The sequence below is a fragment of the Oreochromis aureus genome, linkage group 20 (assembly GCF_013358895.1).
Source record: "Oreochromis aureus strain Israel breed Guangdong linkage group 20, ZZ_aureus, whole genome shotgun sequence".
NCBI lineage: Eukaryota > Metazoa > Chordata > Actinopteri > Cichliformes > Cichlidae > Oreochromis > Oreochromis aureus.
Genome location: NC_052961.1, coordinates 26,199,350 through 26,216,617, shown reverse-complemented (window position 1 = coordinate 26,216,617; position 17,268 = coordinate 26,199,350). Strand labels below are relative to the sequence as shown.

The following is a 17,268-nucleotide window of genomic DNA, read 5'->3' as shown; positions in this document are numbered from 1 at the left end:
AGCCAAAACGAACGTTGGCGTCATTTCCTGGATGCTGTTCGACTAGCAACGGTAAAACTCGAAGCTCTGAACGTCATATAAATCTGCAAGTGGTCTCTGTGGCTTTTCCCGCGCACAATGGAGAAAAAGGGCTCTGAGAAAAACCGCCATGTGGTACCCTGGCTTAACAAAGCGGAGTGGGAGCAGGTTCGGGACTACCTTTACTCGATGGACTCCTCTCTGCGGGGGTTTGCGTTAGACAGGATATCGGCTTGGAGGATCAGGTGCGCTGATAGTTTCCCCATGGCCGTGGACTGCACAGCTTACCTGGTGCGCTGCCAGATGCAGGACCTGTCCGGACAGCTTACCAGAGAGGACTTGATCCTGATGTACGGGATGGCCGTGGTAAGTTTTGTTAGTCTTATCACGGAGCGCCAGCAGGGGAGAAGGGCCCGGCCGATGAAGGAACTGGCTGCAAACTTGAACGTCCCCAAGTGGATGGTGGATCTGAGGCACAAAATCACGCATCGGAAGATTCCTTCTTTGAAATGGTGCCAAAGGGGATGTAAGGTGGCCCTGGAGTGGCTCCAGCAGGAGTATTGGTCCAGACAGCTGGGAGGAGCCCCCGATGAGCGCTGTGACTTGCAGTCACATGGCGAGGATGAGCTCGTTGCCAGGCAGAAAGAAGTGGACGCCTGCAGAAAACCTCAGGAGCTGGTGATCTCTTATGAGAAGCACCAGTACCAAGCTTTTCAAGACAAGGAGAAGAGCTTGTGGCAGGCTCCCTTAGCAGACATGAGTTGGTTGCTGGGTGAGATCAAGCAGTTTGCACTGGAGTCCAGTGAGGTGTTGGTTGATGTGCTGCTGAAGGATGGATTTCTTGTTCCCACCATGGAGCAGCTGGAAGCAATAGGCTGTGCCACCTCTGACAGTGCCAGTCCCACTGAGCCCAGAGTCCCACAAACCTTCCTGCGCTTTTGGCTGCCCCTGCTAAAGATGCTTAACTCTCCATCTTTCATTCACCTCTTCCTGGAGAAGCTCTTTGTGGAACTGAAGCTGCTCAGCAAAGAGCCCGACCGTGACAGGTGTTTCTATATTTCTGCATGGATTTCAGAAGTCCTCCTCTGCAACAACAAATTTGAATATGAGACAAAGCTGCAGAAGAAAGCCAGAACGCAGGACAGGATTTTCATCAACCGCATCCAGCTGAGGTGGCAGCAGCTTCTCTCTGATTGTCTGGATGCCCCCTGCATCAGCACGCCTCACCTGATCCAGCTCATCCTGGATGACATGGGGCACCTCCCCCCTCAGGAAACCAGAGAGAAGCTGGTCCAGCCCTGCTCCATCTACACACAGACAGAGTGCTCCGAGGCCAGCACACCTCTGCAGCAGAAGCAGCAGCAGCCCATCTATACTGTGGAGGTGCCGCTGGATGAGATGCAACACTCCCAGCAGGACGCCCGTCCCTTGCATTCCTCACCGATGGACTCGGAGACAAGTGAGGAGCGCAAATGGGCAGACGTGCAGGCTGAAAGAGCACTTGCCCTCAGAGGTTCTCCGTGGCAGGTGTGCACTGATAATGTCTCATGGAAGAACTATGCCATTGGTAAAGTTCCTGGACAGTCAGACGACCCGTCGTGCCTCATGGTGGACAATTATACGATAATGACTGTGTCTGACCAGCCAGTGGAGCTGGAGAGCAGCGCGACACGTAGCAGCATCCCCGGGGCCTCGGCTCCAGCCCGGCCAGCTGAGGGCCACCGCTAGAGCAACAGCGACCTCAACAGACTGAAATGTGGACTGAAGCTGTTTTAAGTCTCATTCCAGCCTTTTAAGTTTTTAAGCAAAAATACAATGTTCAGAAGACAAAATGTTGTGGGAGCTTTAACCACGAGCACAGTGCAGGTTCAGCAGTTTTTGATATGAAGAGTCTGTTTATTGTGATTGTTTCTGTCCAGTCGAGCTCGTTAACCAAACATGTAGGCAGAAGCAGAAATAAAACGTTCAGAAGACAAAATGTTCTGATTTAACTAAATGAAATGTTTGATTCCTCTGTGTCTTCAGATAAACATGCTCCTTGCAAGTGTGTGACATTTAATAGACCAAACAACACATCCTGAAAACTGATCATCTGATGAACTGACACTGAAAATGTGTCGTAGTTGTGGTCATTTGGGCCAGGTGGAAGCCTTTATGTTCTTTGTGTTTATTGTTAGTAGGTGGCAGAGAAAAAGTTTAACACATTCTCTGCACGCTGGAGCTGAAAGTGAAATAAGAAGAGTTTATTCATCCCTGTGGAAACTGTGTGGTTACAGTCGCTCCAAGACAATAAGAGCAGTAACACTGAACAAAATTAAATAACACAACACATTACACAGTTACAAAATATAAGGTGTAGCCGGAATATATATATAAATAGCTCCATTACAAATGTCCAAAATATTGCAGAGGAGAAATATATATCATTGACATTTTAGGCTAAACTGTAACAAATTGTTATTTTCCCCGTAGAACAAAAGTGTGTGTCGTGCATTAGATGGAGGAGCTGTACAGGGAGATGTCCACAGCTAAGGAATGATTTCCTGTGTCGTTCAGTGGTGCATTCTGGGTAATCTCAGTCTCACAAGCTGTGTCCTAATTCAGGTCTGCACGCTTGAAGTGCGTGGGGGATTCTGGGAAGATGGCGGAGTGAGCGGTTCAACTTGAGTGGGCTCCGGGGCTTTTCTTGAAAAGAACCTCCTTTATGTCTTGACCGCAATCAAGTAAACCGGAATTAGAAGCAGACTAGTTATACTTCATCTCTAAAACCTAAAAACTTCCTCCCTGTTTCTCTCCGTCATTCTCGGCCACCTTCTCCGAAGCGGCGAAATGGCTAACATTAAAGTCATGCTGTAAATGTTAGCTTATTTTGTAGTGAAACATATTAAATCAGTGTCTCCTAAACATTTATAATCAGGTTTGAGTCTGGCTGCATTGACTTTTGAAGATGCAAATTCAGTGTTGGGGAGTAACGGAATACATGTACCGCCGTTACGTATTTAGAATACAAAATATGAGTAACTGTATTCCGTTACAGTTACAGTTTAAAAAGGTGGTATTCAGAATACAGTTACTTTGGTGAAATAAATGGATTACACGGCGGTACTTTCCTGTTTCATATTGTCGCAGGTCAGGACTGTTTGGGTTTGTTTGACAGCTACGTTCTGTTGTTCCAGGCGGCAGCGTTACGGTTGCCATGGTCACAGGGTGACGCGCTCTCTCTCTGCGTGTTTCCTGGGTGAGAGAGCGCTTTTTTGTTGTTGTTGTTGTTGTGCTAAGCTAAAAGGCAGAATGCTACAGGCATGGCCCTAAAGAATGTAGCATCATGCGCAGTGCAGTCCGTGCTGCAGCGAGAATGGACTGCCATACACGTTATGTGTCTGTGAGCGAGGGAGGGAGAGAAAGGAAAAGTCCGAGCTGTCACGGAGCAAAAACGGGAGCTGGAAGCATGTAAATATAATAATAACCACCGCAGCCGAGAAGAGTGCCTGACGAGCCCAGCTGTAAGTAAGCTATTAAGTCTCAACTGTACACTGTGTTCGTGTTTTCCTCCGGAAAAAATAAGTTCCATTGGAGCAGTCTTTCAACGCCTCTCTCTGTCTCTGGCAAGCAAAGTTGACCCAGACAACAAAGTAAAGCTAGTTTTCGGCTACCAGCCCGACACGGAACCCACCGTATTAGCCAGAGGTCCCTTTACTACGGTTCGGAGCCGCGGACCTTCAGTAACAGTAATAAATCACAGCAATAGTACATTCACGTAGTTGTAAACATGATAATATATTAAGTAATCCAAAGTATTCAGAATACGTTACTCTCATTGAGTAACGTAACGGAATACGTTACAGAATACATTTTGGGGCATGTATTCAGTATTCTGTAGTGGAATACATTTTAAAAGTAACCTTCCCAACACTGTGCAAATTTAGCATGATGGCTGATGGTGCTGTGTAAGCTTCTACTTAACCTTCTACACTGTAGAATCTACACTGTCAGAATAGCAAAGAGGAGCACTGTTGCTTCATCCTTAATACTTTAGAGGAGAACTGGATTGCAAATCAAAAGGTCCTTAATAGCTTTTTGTCCTCTCTGACCCTCAAAGCCAAAGCAGCCATGAGAGCTGATGGGACACGATTTGTAAAAGTGACATTATCAGAAACAAAGGGGAGCAACAATACTTCATATTTGCATTCTTTAGAGAAAAGAATATGAAAAGACTGTCTGCTGTTTTGGATTGATGTCCTTCTCCTGAAGCTCAAAGAAGTAGGGCAGTGTCACGGTCCTTTTGGCAGCAGAAAGCTGCTGAGCGCTGGGAAGAAGCACGGCCATACCAGCTGAAATGTCACACTGACACTGAAATTGTTGGTCATCCTCTGTGTTGCCACGGTCTTCATCCTGCTGTTATTAGGTCTCATCTCAATAACATACATTTCTATACAGCTAAGCCTGATGAGCGATGCCTTGTTGGCTGACATTTATGTCTTTGAGCGTGAGAACTTTAAGAATTATAAAACCACATGAATTTGACAAATGTCCTTTTAACCGTCAGCTCATAGTGAAGTACACTGAGCCACCCTGAGCTATAATATCAAAATAGAATAGAAGCTGCTACCTTTGTCAAGAGTGGCTGGATCTGAGTGCATACTTGTCAATGGAAAATTGTACTTAGTAGTCAGTATAATCTTTTAATGATATAAGTTTCCATATATGCTTCGAGGTGTATAATCGATTGTGTAGTGATAGGATGTGTGATCTGTAGAAGGCTGCAAAGACTTTTATGTGCATTCCAGGGTGTTCTGGCATTCAAACTCACATCCTGGGAGCATGGGAAAAGGGCATACCTTCTCTTATTGTGTTATGATAGGATAAACGTATCTATGTCTGTTTTACTCTAAGTGCATTTTGTTTAGATGAACTGCTGGACTTCCAGACCAGCAGGTTTAGGGAAGTCATTTATGGGGTCACACTCTGACCCCCCCAACACACACACACTCACCCAATGATGTATAAATAAAGACCAGGGTAGTGGCACGGTGCGAGTCTCAGAGCCCTCACTTCTGTGCGAGTACTCTGTGGCTGCCCTTGCTTGCAAGTAACTAACTGCAGTGTGTGTTTCTCCTCTCTGATTCAAAGCTGAAGAAGTGTCTTAGAATACATCTCTTGACAATACTACTTTCAGTTATTCAAATGTTGCTTAATTTGTTACAAAAATGTCCTGTCTATGTGCAGAGAGTGTCTTCCAGAGGAACGGTTCTGTGGGGATTGTGATGTTCTACGTCACAAACATCAGCCACTCCACAACAGAGAAAGTGTTATTGATGTTTTTTTTAAAGCCATTCCTCCAACCACATGTATTATCAGAGTGGACGGTCAAAATTGCACCAATATACAAGGTATTTCCTCATGAGATACTCAATTTTGGTTTTCATATGTGTCTACAGCCAGTTAGAAATACTCTATGTAAGTGGTTTTCTCTTTTTTGGTAGCTCGCATTCTGCCAACAGTGAAGCTTCGAAACTGCTCCTGTGGGGGCGTAAACTTCAGTGTCAGCAGGAAAAATAGTGATTTTAATCAACATTAATAATAAACAGCAACCTGCTATTGAGGTTTCTGTGATGGATTTGAACATAGTGTGATGGAGCATGTTATCTGCCCTTGCTGTACAATCAGAACATGGTATTGTATTAACAGAAGTCATCTGTGAAGGCAGTGATGTATTAGTCATGTTGTTTCTTTTTCTTTTAGGTCCAAGGACGTTATGATGTGCACCAGGCGATATACAGATGTCAAAGTTGCCAGCAGCAGTGCAGCCCTGATTTAAAGGACCTGATTAGGAGTGGATATTGGCCAGCATCTGTCAACATGTCGACTCTTTACACTTTAGACCCTTGAGCTCCTTCCAGGAACTAAAAGTATTTTCTCCATGATTCTCCAGGGAAGCTTTTGCAAAACTGTTGGAGCGTGGTACTAAGTGTGGGGGAAGGGTGAGTGAAGTATTTCTTTGATATTGTTTTTCAATAAGCAGATGCAAATATTTATTCCTCTGTTATATTTCTGTACATACAGACTGGGCATGCCAACGGCGATGCACTGCAGCACAGCTTTCTTGATGAGGAAGAGCAGCTGTGCTGTGATGTCAGCTTCAGCTGCCCAGCATGCACACCTGAAATGTTGGTGGTTTCAGCTGATGGGAACAGAAAGCTATATCACTTTCAGCAAAACGAAAGGTGCCCATTGTTGATGTTCTTTGTTTTTGTGTTTTTATGCATATATTTAAAAAAAACCTTCCATGGTTAGACTTTATTGTTTCTCTGATGTTGCTCTGATGACCGTGACTTTTTTGATGGCGTTTTTGTTGCTGAAGACAGCAAAGTGTCTGCATTTGTTGTGTATATGAGATAATAGTGTATATGAGACACACTTGACAACAAAATTGATTAGGATGTGAAAAAGCTACCAGATACAAGTTGTCAGCAAGTTATGGCTGACTAACCACCCTGCCTTACATCCCTCTGGGCTAATACTGTAAAAAGCAATCATTAGTTTTCTTTGTAATATCAGATCATTTGTTTTGATAAATACATAGGTCAGTATCAGGGTTCATATGAGCTATTTTAGCAGTAATTTTACACCTCCACTATGATAGTATTTAGCTGTTAATCATGTTAGCAAGGAAGCGAGTTTGTAATTCATTCTTAATTGTTTTCTTACAGGCAGGGTAACGACATGGTGATAAATGAGTGTGTGGGCCATCTGCTGAGGACCAAGAGCTCAGGACACTCAGACGGGGGCGTCGCAGCAGGAGTCACCGTGCTCCACAATCCTCTGCTGTTGTGAGATGTCACACTCCTGCCTGCACATACAAACCACAGTGAAGTCAAAGTTCCACCTGCACCTCCACCTGTTCTTGCAACAGCATGAACACTGACAGAGGTGAGACAGCAGAAAAGTCCTTGTTTATTTTTTGTAATAAGTTAAGGAATTAAGTTAAGAAGAGTGATTAAATAAATTGTTTCTTGCATTTTTGATTTAATGATTGTGTTTAGGATTATTTCAGAAACATGTTTAGAGGATCTTTGTAAGCCTGTATTTACTTTAAAAGAAGGGAAGCACTTCTTCATTCTACAGAAAAGGTGACACATTACAGATGAGTTCATAAAAAGTGTCTCTGTCACTCTTTCTTTTTTACTGGAACAGCATGGTAAAGTAGGCCTAGGCTGCCATCTTCTGGCAGTGTGTTGTTACTACAACATATGAAATTGTGTTTCTATTGGAAATATAATTCAGCACCACCGAGCCTAAAATTATTATTGCCTCAAAGGGATTTATACTCTGAGCTATGGGGTTTTTGTTTTTTTAAATGTTGTTCTAAGCAGCCAACAAATTGTTAATGCATGATTAAAGTGAATTGTTAATTTATGGTTTCTGGTTTTACTATAAACAAACTGGGGACGCTTGTGTTTTCTTTCTTCCTCAAATGATCAGATAAGACTTGATTAAAAGAAATAATGCAAAGGCATTTTGCTGTGTTCACAGAGGGTCTTGAGGGTTTGTGTAAACAGAAAGATGTTGGCGATGGTGTGTATGGATTTGAGTATTACCCCACCACATCTGGAACATATTCCACGCAGCTACACATGGGCATGCAAACAGTACAATAACTGGAATACTCCAACTTGCCATTGTGACTGATCATTCTATGCTCTGTTTAGTCCCATGGAGGCTAAGATTGGCACTGAGGCTGGCCAGCAGAAGGTGAGGGCCTGGGGTCCTGGACTGGAAGGAGGCGTTGTTGGTAAATCTGCTGACTTTGTGATGGAGGCTGTTGGAGACAATGTTGGTACAAGGGGGGTCCTGAAAGCATGTGCTGATCAGCTTCAGTTTCTTCTCTGAAGTTGCTCTATTTCTCTTCAGGTTTCTCTCAGACCAAGATTGAATGTGATGACAAGGGTGATGGATGGTGTGACATGCGCTGCGGGCCCACAGAACCAGGTGAGTATGCTGTCCATGTGCTCTGCAACAATGAGGACATCCAACACTCTCAGTTAAGATTAGTTTTCATGATTGTTGCCTCAAGACCTGAGATCATGGTGGTGGGCTTGTGATGGACACACTTTTCATGGCTGAAAGCTCTCCTGTAGAGGCTAAGCCTAGGCTTGAAGCCACTGGGGTCTTCGTTGGCGGTGGTGACGCGATGTCACTGGTATGCATGAACTTATTAAACTTGATACAGTCCAATAAGTCCAGCCTTACTCATCTTGTCCTTCAGATTCTTTATTTCCAGGATTTAACAGCAGCACAGCGGTCACAAACTGTTTGCTTCCTCCCGATCAACAACACACCTGCCGCTAATTACGTGTGTCTGCCTTAAATATCCTCACAAACTCAAAATGTGACCTCTAGCACCAAACGCTTGCTGCAGTTCTTGGTGTCAGAGGTGATACACAAGGTATCGGGTTTTCGGTGCAATTACTTTTTCATATAGGACCAAGTATGTTTGGATCGCTTTTCCCCTTGAAAACTGCCGTTTAATGTTACACATTCTTGTCTAATATTATAAATGTATTGATCTGAAACGTGTAAGTGTGACAAATATGGAATAAGGTACGAAATCAGAAAAGAGGCAAATGTTTTTTCACAGCGCTATAGTCTGTAAATGATCTTTTGGCTGTAGTAGATCTTTGACTTGTTCCTTTTTTAATTGTTTGTTTAAAATAGTTTTCTCTAGGTTAAGGCGTACGGTCCAGGCCTTCAGAGCAGTGGTCTGGCTGTTGGAAAACCCACTGAATTCACAGTTGATGCCAAGCAAGGAGGAAAAGCTCCTCTGAAAATTATAGCCCAGGTATATCTGGCTTTGTATATGACCACAAATATGTTAAATATATTGCATGTACCGTATTTTTCAGAGTATGAGTCGCACTTAAAATCCTTTAATTGTGCGCCTTATGTATGAATTCTGGTTGTGCTTACTGACCTTGAACCGATTTTATGTGATACACGGCGCTCAAAAATCTGTCAAAAAATGTTTTAGTACGACTTTGGTAAGCTACGAAGTCGCACCGCTTGATGGATTGTCGGAGCGTCACGGTTACGTAGTCAGGAGCCTCGCGGAGTGATACGCACTGCGCTTCAACATAATATTACTGTATTGTGTGTGGATAAGGACCCCAAAATGGCACCTGTTAAGAGACTTGCTTACGAAGCGGATTTCAAACTCAAGGCTGTCAGTCACGCAGTAGAACATGAGAATAGAGCAGCTGCGAGAGATTTCAACATTAATGAATCAATGGTACGGAAGTAGAGGAAGCTAGAAGAAAGAGTCGAGTAAAGTTTGACTTATCTGACTGTTTTGTTTCACTTAATGCGTTTTATAATCCAGTGCGCCTCATGTATGAAACCAGACCTGTTCATCAACAGTGCGCCTTATGGTCCGAAAACTACGGTGTGTTAAATCTGATTGAACTAATCCCTTGTCTTCTGCACAGGATGGTGAAGGCAATTCTGTGGATGTCCAGGTTAAGGATAATGGCAACAGCACATGTACCTGCACCTACACCCCACGTAAGCCTGTGAAGCAGACTGTGATGGTCTCCTTGGGAGACGTTAACATCCCTGAGAGTCCATTCAGGGTGAGTATACACTCACACACGCTCTCACTTTCACTCTGGCATTCAGGGTTTGTCTTTTCTTCTCTGAAAAGTCTCTTGAGTTTTGGTGTTTGTGCCCACAGATGAATATCAGAGCAGGCTGTCATCCAAACAAGGTGAAGGTCTCTGACCCTGGAGTGGCAAAGACGGGCCTCAAAGCCTTCAAGCCAACATACTTCACTGTTGACTGCTCAGAGTCTGGTCAAGGTAAAGCTCCATAAAACTGTGTGTGAGAGTAAAGAGCGCAAACATGTTCTCATGTCAAAGAAATATTCCAAGCAACAGTAACATGTTTAGAAACAGATATTACAGGGAAACTTATTTAACCCACCTGCTGTTTGAGGCTAAAAATGACTGTAGAGCATTACCTGCAAAGGTAACATGCTAACACAGCCTTTGTCCTCTGCCATCAGGACAAAGGCTGTTTGCGTTTAGGCTATTCCAACGACATCCTTCAGGGTCAAAGTGGATCCTTTTCAAGGCAGAGGGACCAGGACTCAGCCGCAGTGGTAAGAATACCTGTACTGCCTCACAAAGTCAGAGAGTACTAACAAAAAACAGTCTGTTTATTTAGTTTGTTGGTCTATAATACGGTCGGAATCAGAATCAGAATCGTGTTTATTGGCCAAGTATATGTGCAGACAAATACAAGGAATTTGGTTCCGGTAGATGGTGGCTCTCGAGCACAGCAATGTAAATCACACACACACACACACACACACACACACACACACACACACACACACACACACACACACACGCACCCACACACACACGTATCTATATATACATTAAACATGCATACACATACATACACAGAGCTGTGTAAACCAACTATAAATAACTAATCTAAACGTATATACATAAAATACAGAAATGAAATGAGGTGGAATGAATACTACAGAATGTACATAAGGTGCAGTTGCAGTCTGGCAGTGGGAGCAGTGTGACAGTTCAACTGTTTAGAAGGGAGATGGCGAGGGGAAAGACACTGTTCCTGTGTCGGGTGGTCCTGGTCTGCAGGCTTCTGTACCGTCTGCCAGAGGGCAGCAGATCAAAAAGTCTGTGTCCAGGGTGTGAGGGGTCTGTGATGATTTTCCCTGCCCGTTTCCTGGTTCTTGAGAGGTACAGATCCTGGATGGAGGGCAGGGGGGCGCCGATGATCCTTTCTGCTGCCCGTACAGTCCGCTGCAGTCTGCACCTGTCCTGTTTAGTGGCTGCACCATACCAGAAGGTGATGGAGGAGCACAGGACAGACTCAATGACCGCAGTGTAGAACTGGATCAGCAGCTCCTGTGGAAGACTGTACTTCCCCAGTTGTCTCAGGAAGTACATCCTCTGCTGGGTCTTTTTGAGGATGGAGTTGATGTTGGTCTCCCACTTCAGGTCCTGGGAGATGGTGGTACCCAGGAACTTGAAGATCTCCACAGTCGACACAGGGCTGTCTGATATGATGAGGGGGGGGCAGAGTTGAGGGATGTCTCCTGAAGTCCACTGTCATCTCTACAGTTTTAAGAGTGTTCAGCTCCAGATTGTGCTGACTGCACCAGAGTACCAGCCGCTCAACTTCCTGCCGGTATGCAGACTCATCACCATCCTGAATGAGGCCAATGACGGTGGTGTCATCTGCAAACTTTAGGAGTTTTACAGCTGAGTTCTTGGAGGTGCAGTCATTAGTGTAGAGGAGAACAGTAGTGGTGAGAGGACACATCCTTGAGGGGCACCAATACTGAGGGACCGAGTTTCAGAGGTGATCTCCCCCAGCCTCACTTGTTGCTTTCTGTCTGTCAAGAAGCTGGTGATCCACTGACAGGTAGCTGGAGACACGCTGAGCTGGGAGAGTTTGGAAGAGAGAAGTTCAGGCACGATGGTGTTAAAAGCCGAACTAAAGTCCACAAACAGGATCCTGGCATAGGTTCCCGGGCGGTCGAGGTGTTGCAGGATGTAATGCAGCCCCATATTCACTGCATCATCCACCGACCTGTTTGCCCGGTAGGCAAACTGCAGAGGGTCCAGCTGGTGGCCTGTAATGTCCTTCAGATGGGCTAACACCAGTCGTTCAAAGGATTTCACGACCACAGACGTCAAGGCAACAGGTCTGTAGTCATTCAGTCCTGTGATGGTGGGTTTCTTGGGAACAGGGATGATGGTGGAGCGTTTGAAGCAGGAGGGAACTTCACACAGTTCCAGGGATCTGTTGAAGATGCGAGTAAAGATGGGAGCCAGCTGTTCAGCACAGGTCTTGAGGCAGGAGGGTGAGACACCGTCTGGTCCGGGGGCTTTCCTGGGCTTCTGTTTCTGAAATAGTCGCCTCACATCCTCAGTGTGTATAGAGATTGAAAATGTGACGTCATTCAGGGGTAAAACCGCAAAGGATTCTGGGAACTCGTGGCAAGAGGTACTAGCGGGCACAGGCTTTCAATTGAAATCAGTTACACAGCGATAAAAAGACACAAAAAAATGGCAAGAAGCTGTTGTATTATTAACTGCACAAGCCGGGCGAACGACAGCTGCGTGAAGCCGACGGGAAATGCGATTGGTTTTTATCGGATTCCGGCGTGGAAGAGAAATTGTCCAAGCCATGTCTCTGAAGTCACGAAGAGGCGACGGATGGCCTGGATTGCCGCTATCAGAAGACCTAATATAACGTTCGAATACACTCCAGCTCACGTTAGTCTGCTCCAAGCATTTCCACAAAGGTAAGTGTTTTGTAGTAGTTAATACGTCTTACATGGCGCTGAAAACATATACTTTTATTCACAGGATATAGATTTTTGTATCACTAATTGTCCAGTGCGATTACAGCATACAATATTATTGTCACTGCTACATTTCTGTAATGCGTACCAGAAATTCTTTTCACTACAAATTAATTACCGTGAGCTCAAAGCTCCTATTAATAAACGGTTAACGAATGTGTATTTATGAAGGCGATTTGTGAGACTGGTAAACTTACCTTTGTTCGTACGATGGTCTTGTGTTCTACACGGTGCATTTCAAGGTCCTGTACCCATCCGACGGTAAACTGTACCTGGGCTTGTTGCAATGACCTGAAGTTACTAAAACTTCATGAGTGTATGCACTCACTCCAAGAACCGTATAATTATAAATCTGAGCGTGGTGAAAGTTGGGCAGCACGCTGACCTCTTTTGTCCACTCTGTGTGCTCATAAGGGTCTGACCCTTTCACTCCTTTGACTTTTTCCAAGTACCTTTTCTTTGCCTTTTCGTCGAGTCTGTCTTTGTACGGACCGGCATTGTTCTCCTTCGTTTTGTACATTGCTTTTTTGGTGAGGAAAGAAAAACCAAGAAGGTATTGGAACCGGAGAACAAACGTTTTGCGGTGCTGCAAATGCTTGCATTTAATGCGGCAATTTCAATGTTTTTCCACGAGTTCCCGGCATGCATTGCGCGAAAGTCACGTGGTCTGTCAATCTCTATTCTGAGTTTCAGGGAGGAGGGAAGGGGGGTGAGAGGTGTGATGGAGGTCGTTGAGTCTGGATTGGAGAGGGTGGGGGTGGTCGTTGAGACTGGATTGGGGAGGGGGAGGGTGAAGGGGGGAGAAGTGGAAGGTGTGTTGGGGGTCATTGTCTGAAGCAATGGAATGTTTTCCGTCATACTACATGGAACAACTCTTCATAACACTTTTATGAAAATGTTTGACGAAATTGACAAGATCAAAATTAAAATCACAATCGCAAGGATTTAAAAACAAGAATAAACATGAAAAAAAGGGTTATAGTTTTTATGCTAATGTAAACAGGTCCTTTTGAGCTGTCACTTGAACTGTGTACCAGTCAAAGCAGTAGTAGCAGCAGGCTGTGAAAGACTTTGAAATCATCAGCAACCACACCAACACACACTGTTAAATATACACCTGTGCAACAGGTGAGAGAAGAAATGCTCACACATGCGGGCGTGGATTGTAGTTACTTTGTAGTTACTTTGTATTATGTGGGTTCTTATAAGACAAGGAAGCGTTGTTCTGGCTGTTATGCATCATATTAAATGGGAGGATGTGGATCGCTTCCCTTTCCCGTGACAGGGTCCCCTGGGAGTTGCGTGACCTACGGTGGAGATCACATTCCCAAGAGCCCTTTCAGTGTCGTCGTGGCAGGCACACTGGACCTTAGCAAGGTCAAGGTGACAGGCCTGGGAGACAGTATGTACCTCTGTCATTGTTCTTGTACATCCACACCTTCTGACACCAAACCTCAGGCTACATAAAGCCTAGTGATAACCTATGAAACCGTTATTTGCTTTTAAATATTTGTCTAAACATGAATATTTTTTACGATGGCTTCCCCCCCCCCCCTTGGACGGTTGCCAGTATATTGATGTTTTCATTTCATTTTTTTAAATGAATCTAAGCTTTTCAAGCAGATCAGAGGTGTCAGTGTATTTTCTTTGGTCTCTGTTCTGGCAGAGATAGCTGTTGGCAACGACCAGCTTGTGCTGGTGCTTGTTTCTTCCTCCCCATTATCACCACAGCTTCATTCAAAGAAGATGATCTGATCTTTTGGTTCGTCTGTCCAATAGTGTAGATTTCTGGTGAGTATCAGCTGCGCTGGGTATGTAAATCGGGCCATCCAGCTGCGGTGCTGATCCGACGCCACTTGTGCCAAAAATCCGGACAAATGTCATTTGATCAAGGAGCAAATCTGAGCCAAACAGACTGATCATTTTTTTCACCTGGCGTCTCATCAGAGGAAACTTTTCCTTTTCCAAGCTCCTGTAGGACTCGGGAGGAAAGCTGCTGATGCTGATTCTTCAGAGAATCATCACACTGGATTCGATGAGCTCTAATTGCAGATTCTCTTCCACTTCTTCGGCATCCACCAAGAAAGGAGTCGCGAATAGCTTGATTTCTTTTTCAATGACAGAAAAATCCTGGAAGCGCTGTCTGAATTCTCTTTCGAGACATGTAATCACAGACACATATTTCCCTTTTTTAGCAGAAAGGTTGGCCTGTGGATAAGCAGTTCTGATCTCGGACAGTGTGGGGAAGTGCACAACGTTGAAGTTGCGCATTTGTGTCTTAAAGGGATTGAGCTTCACACAAAATGCTTTCATGTGCGCATAAAGTTGTGGTACAAGCTGCTCTTTCCCTTGTAGGCTCTTGTTCAGGGTGGTTAAATGATCAGTAAGATCAACTAAAAATGCAAGGTCTGCCAACCATAGAGGGTCATTCAGCTCATGAAGAGGTCGATCCTTCTCTTTCAAAAATGGTCAATTTCTGACGTCAGGGAGTAAAAACGCTTCAGCATGGCGCCCCGGCTTAGCCAGCGCGCCTCCGAGTGGTAGAGTAGATCCCCATATTCAGCATCCACATCAGAAAGGAAAGCCTGAAATTCTCTGTGGTACAGTCCTCTTGCTCCAATTATGTTGACAGTTGTTACAATTGCGGTCATTACATCTCCAAGATTGACTGTCTTGGCACAAAGGGCTTCTTGGTGAACAGTACAGTGCATTTTAACAGCCTCACCTCCAGCCTCTTTCACCTCAGCGCACATCATAGACGCCATTCCTTTGTGTGCACCTGCCATAGCTGGAGCAACCGTCTGTTGTATCTTCACACAGCTTGTCCCATTTAAGTCCCATTTTGTCAGTTGAGTCTGACAGCTTCAAAAATATCCATACCTGTTGTTGTGCCTTTTAGACTCTTAAGATCGAGCAGCTCCTCTGTAACTTCGTGTCTTGCGAGGAGTTGGGCCACCTCATAGCTGGCTATTGGAGCCTTTTCCTGGACTTTTTGAGCACAAAAAAATACTGTTGCTGACCCTGCAGGACAGCTACCATTTGCTTTACTTTCTGCTCTCGCTCAGCACCAGTGTAGGATGCATAGTTCTGATGTTTGGTTTCATAATGACGTCGTACATTACACTCTTTCATAACTGCCACAGTTTCAGTGCAGATCAAACAGACACTTCCCCTTGAATTCTTTGAAGAAATATTTACTCTCCCACTGTGTCTGAAATTTTCTGCACCTTTCGCTTCTTTGGTTCTGCCATGTTCAGTAACTTGGGGTAAATTTCTTCTAGGATTGTCCTTTTTGGTGGAGCAACTGCCTTGATCAACAGTAGCTTCCCCTGGTGTTAAAACTAAGAAGTGCATTACACTCAAGCAAAAGTTGAAGTGCGGGCCATATTCTATTCTATTTATAACATTTCTTGCAGGCCAATTAGAAATGGACCACGGGCCATAGTTTGGACACCCCTGCTATAGACATTAGCACACACTCCAGCAGCTTTTCATCCTCTAGAGTCACTTGGATGACACTGAAAACACTACGTCCAGATAAACTCCGTGTATGTAGTGTATTATCTTACAAAAAATACAAACAAATATAAAATAAATATTTTATTTTCTAAATGTAATGCTTCCTTTTAGGAAGAAGGTGGAGGAGCAGCTCCAGCAGAGCAACACCAGAGGTGTGTGGAGAGGACTGAACACCATCACTGGACGGAGCACTGTGAGCGGAGGGGGTCCAGAGTCTGGAGACCAGGTTCTGGCTAACAGATTGAACCAGTTTTTTAACAGGTTTGATTCAGTAGCCCTTCCCTCCCCCATCCACCAGAGCTCGTCACACCTCTCTGCAACCCCCCACAGCACCGGGGACATGAAATGCACTTCACCTGTCCCCCTTTTCCTTTTCCTTCAACCACTCTACTGGGTCTAAGTCGTCTCCACCTGCTACGGCGGCTGAGATACTTTGGGGTGAACAGGACACTTTATGACACTGTGGTGGCGTCTGCTATTTTCTATGCTGTGGTCTGCTGGAGTGGTGGAATGGCAGAGAGGGACAGGGGGAAACTCAACAAGCTGGTCAGGAGGGCCAGCTCTGTCTGAGCGCTACCGCAGGTCATTCTTTCCAGCAGCTGTCAGACTCTATAATGCAGCTTAACATTCCTTTGGTCATCTTACTCACCAGCTTGTTAGTTTACTCTACATTTTATACATATCTCCGTACAATTTTCTCAGTTTTTCTATACATATTCTGTACATTGTTACCTGTATATACTGAACTTGGTTGCTTACGTTCATAGGACCACCCTGTGTCTTCCTTTTATATTTTATTTTCCCTTTCTGTAAGAGCTCTGTAACACCAAAATTTCTAATCCGTGGGATTATAAAGGTTTATTCTATTCTATTCTATGTTTTATATTTGTTTGTATTTTCTGTATTTTCCTTCTGCTATCTGTACCTGAGCTGAGGAAACACAAAAATTTCCCCGCCATAGGATCAATAAAGTCTTATCTTATCTAACAGAATGAACCTTTTGGGATTTAGTTACCTGGATGATTGAGCATGCATCAAGACATAACTGGACCCAGTTTGCACTTTTGTTTGTAGGGAGTTACGCACCACGGTGTAAGAAATCTTCACTTTTTGTTCCAGTTTCATACATAAACACCCTCATCCTTATACAAAATATTATACTCGTTACAAAAATAGTAAATCTAGCAACATCTGTGTCTGAAACACATTTCTAATATGATTAGATCAAATTTTCACTTTCCTGAAAAGAGAGTGACACGTCCAGTTGTATAAAACCTTTTTCTACAGACATTAGCACACACTCCAGCAGCTTTTCATCCCTTTGAACC

The 17,268-nt window shown here is 44.4% G+C and overlaps 2 protein-coding genes across 9 annotated transcripts in view; both read left to right on the top strand.

Moving 5' to 3' along the window:
- Positions 1–16,650, top strand: part of LOC120435178 (filamin-A-like) — a 66,227-nt gene extending 49,577 nt beyond the window's left edge. Inside the window, exons 1-12 of one of the 8 annotated variants that reach the window (XM_039604220.1) lie at positions 3,483–3,521; positions 5,245–5,408; positions 5,761–5,999; positions 6,082–6,242; positions 6,729–6,948; positions 7,728–7,770; positions 7,930–8,007; positions 8,744–8,857; positions 9,501–9,644; positions 9,746–9,869; positions 10,076–10,171; positions 16,056–16,650. In XM_039604220.1, coding sequence (XP_039460154.1) covers positions 7,732–7,770; positions 7,930–8,007; positions 8,744–8,857; positions 9,501–9,644; positions 9,746–9,869; positions 10,076–10,171; positions 16,056–16,177 — 717 coding nt within the window. In that variant the 5' untranslated portion in view covers positions 3,483–3,521; positions 5,245–5,408; positions 5,761–5,999; ... (1 more) ...; positions 6,729–6,948; positions 7,728–7,731 and the 3' untranslated portion in view covers positions 16,178–16,650. Of the gene's footprint in view, positions 3,522–5,244; positions 5,409–5,760; positions 6,000–6,081; positions 6,243–6,728; positions 6,949–7,626; positions 7,852–7,910; positions 8,008–8,743; positions 8,858–9,500; positions 9,645–9,745; positions 9,870–10,075; positions 10,172–16,051 lie in introns of those variants that run through there. The other 7 variants (XM_039604222.1, XM_039604217.1, XM_039604219.1 and 4 more) reach the window with 7 other exon arrangements.
- Positions 88–2,014, top strand: LOC120435176 (ribosomal biogenesis protein LAS1L-like). Its single transcript, XM_039604214.1, has one exon. The coding sequence runs from the start codon at positions 118–120 to the stop codon at positions 1,744–1,746; it is 1,629 nt and encodes a 542-aa protein (XP_039460148.1). The 5' UTR covers positions 88–117; the 3' UTR covers positions 1,747–2,014.
- Positions 16,651–17,268: the final 618 nt, after the last annotated feature.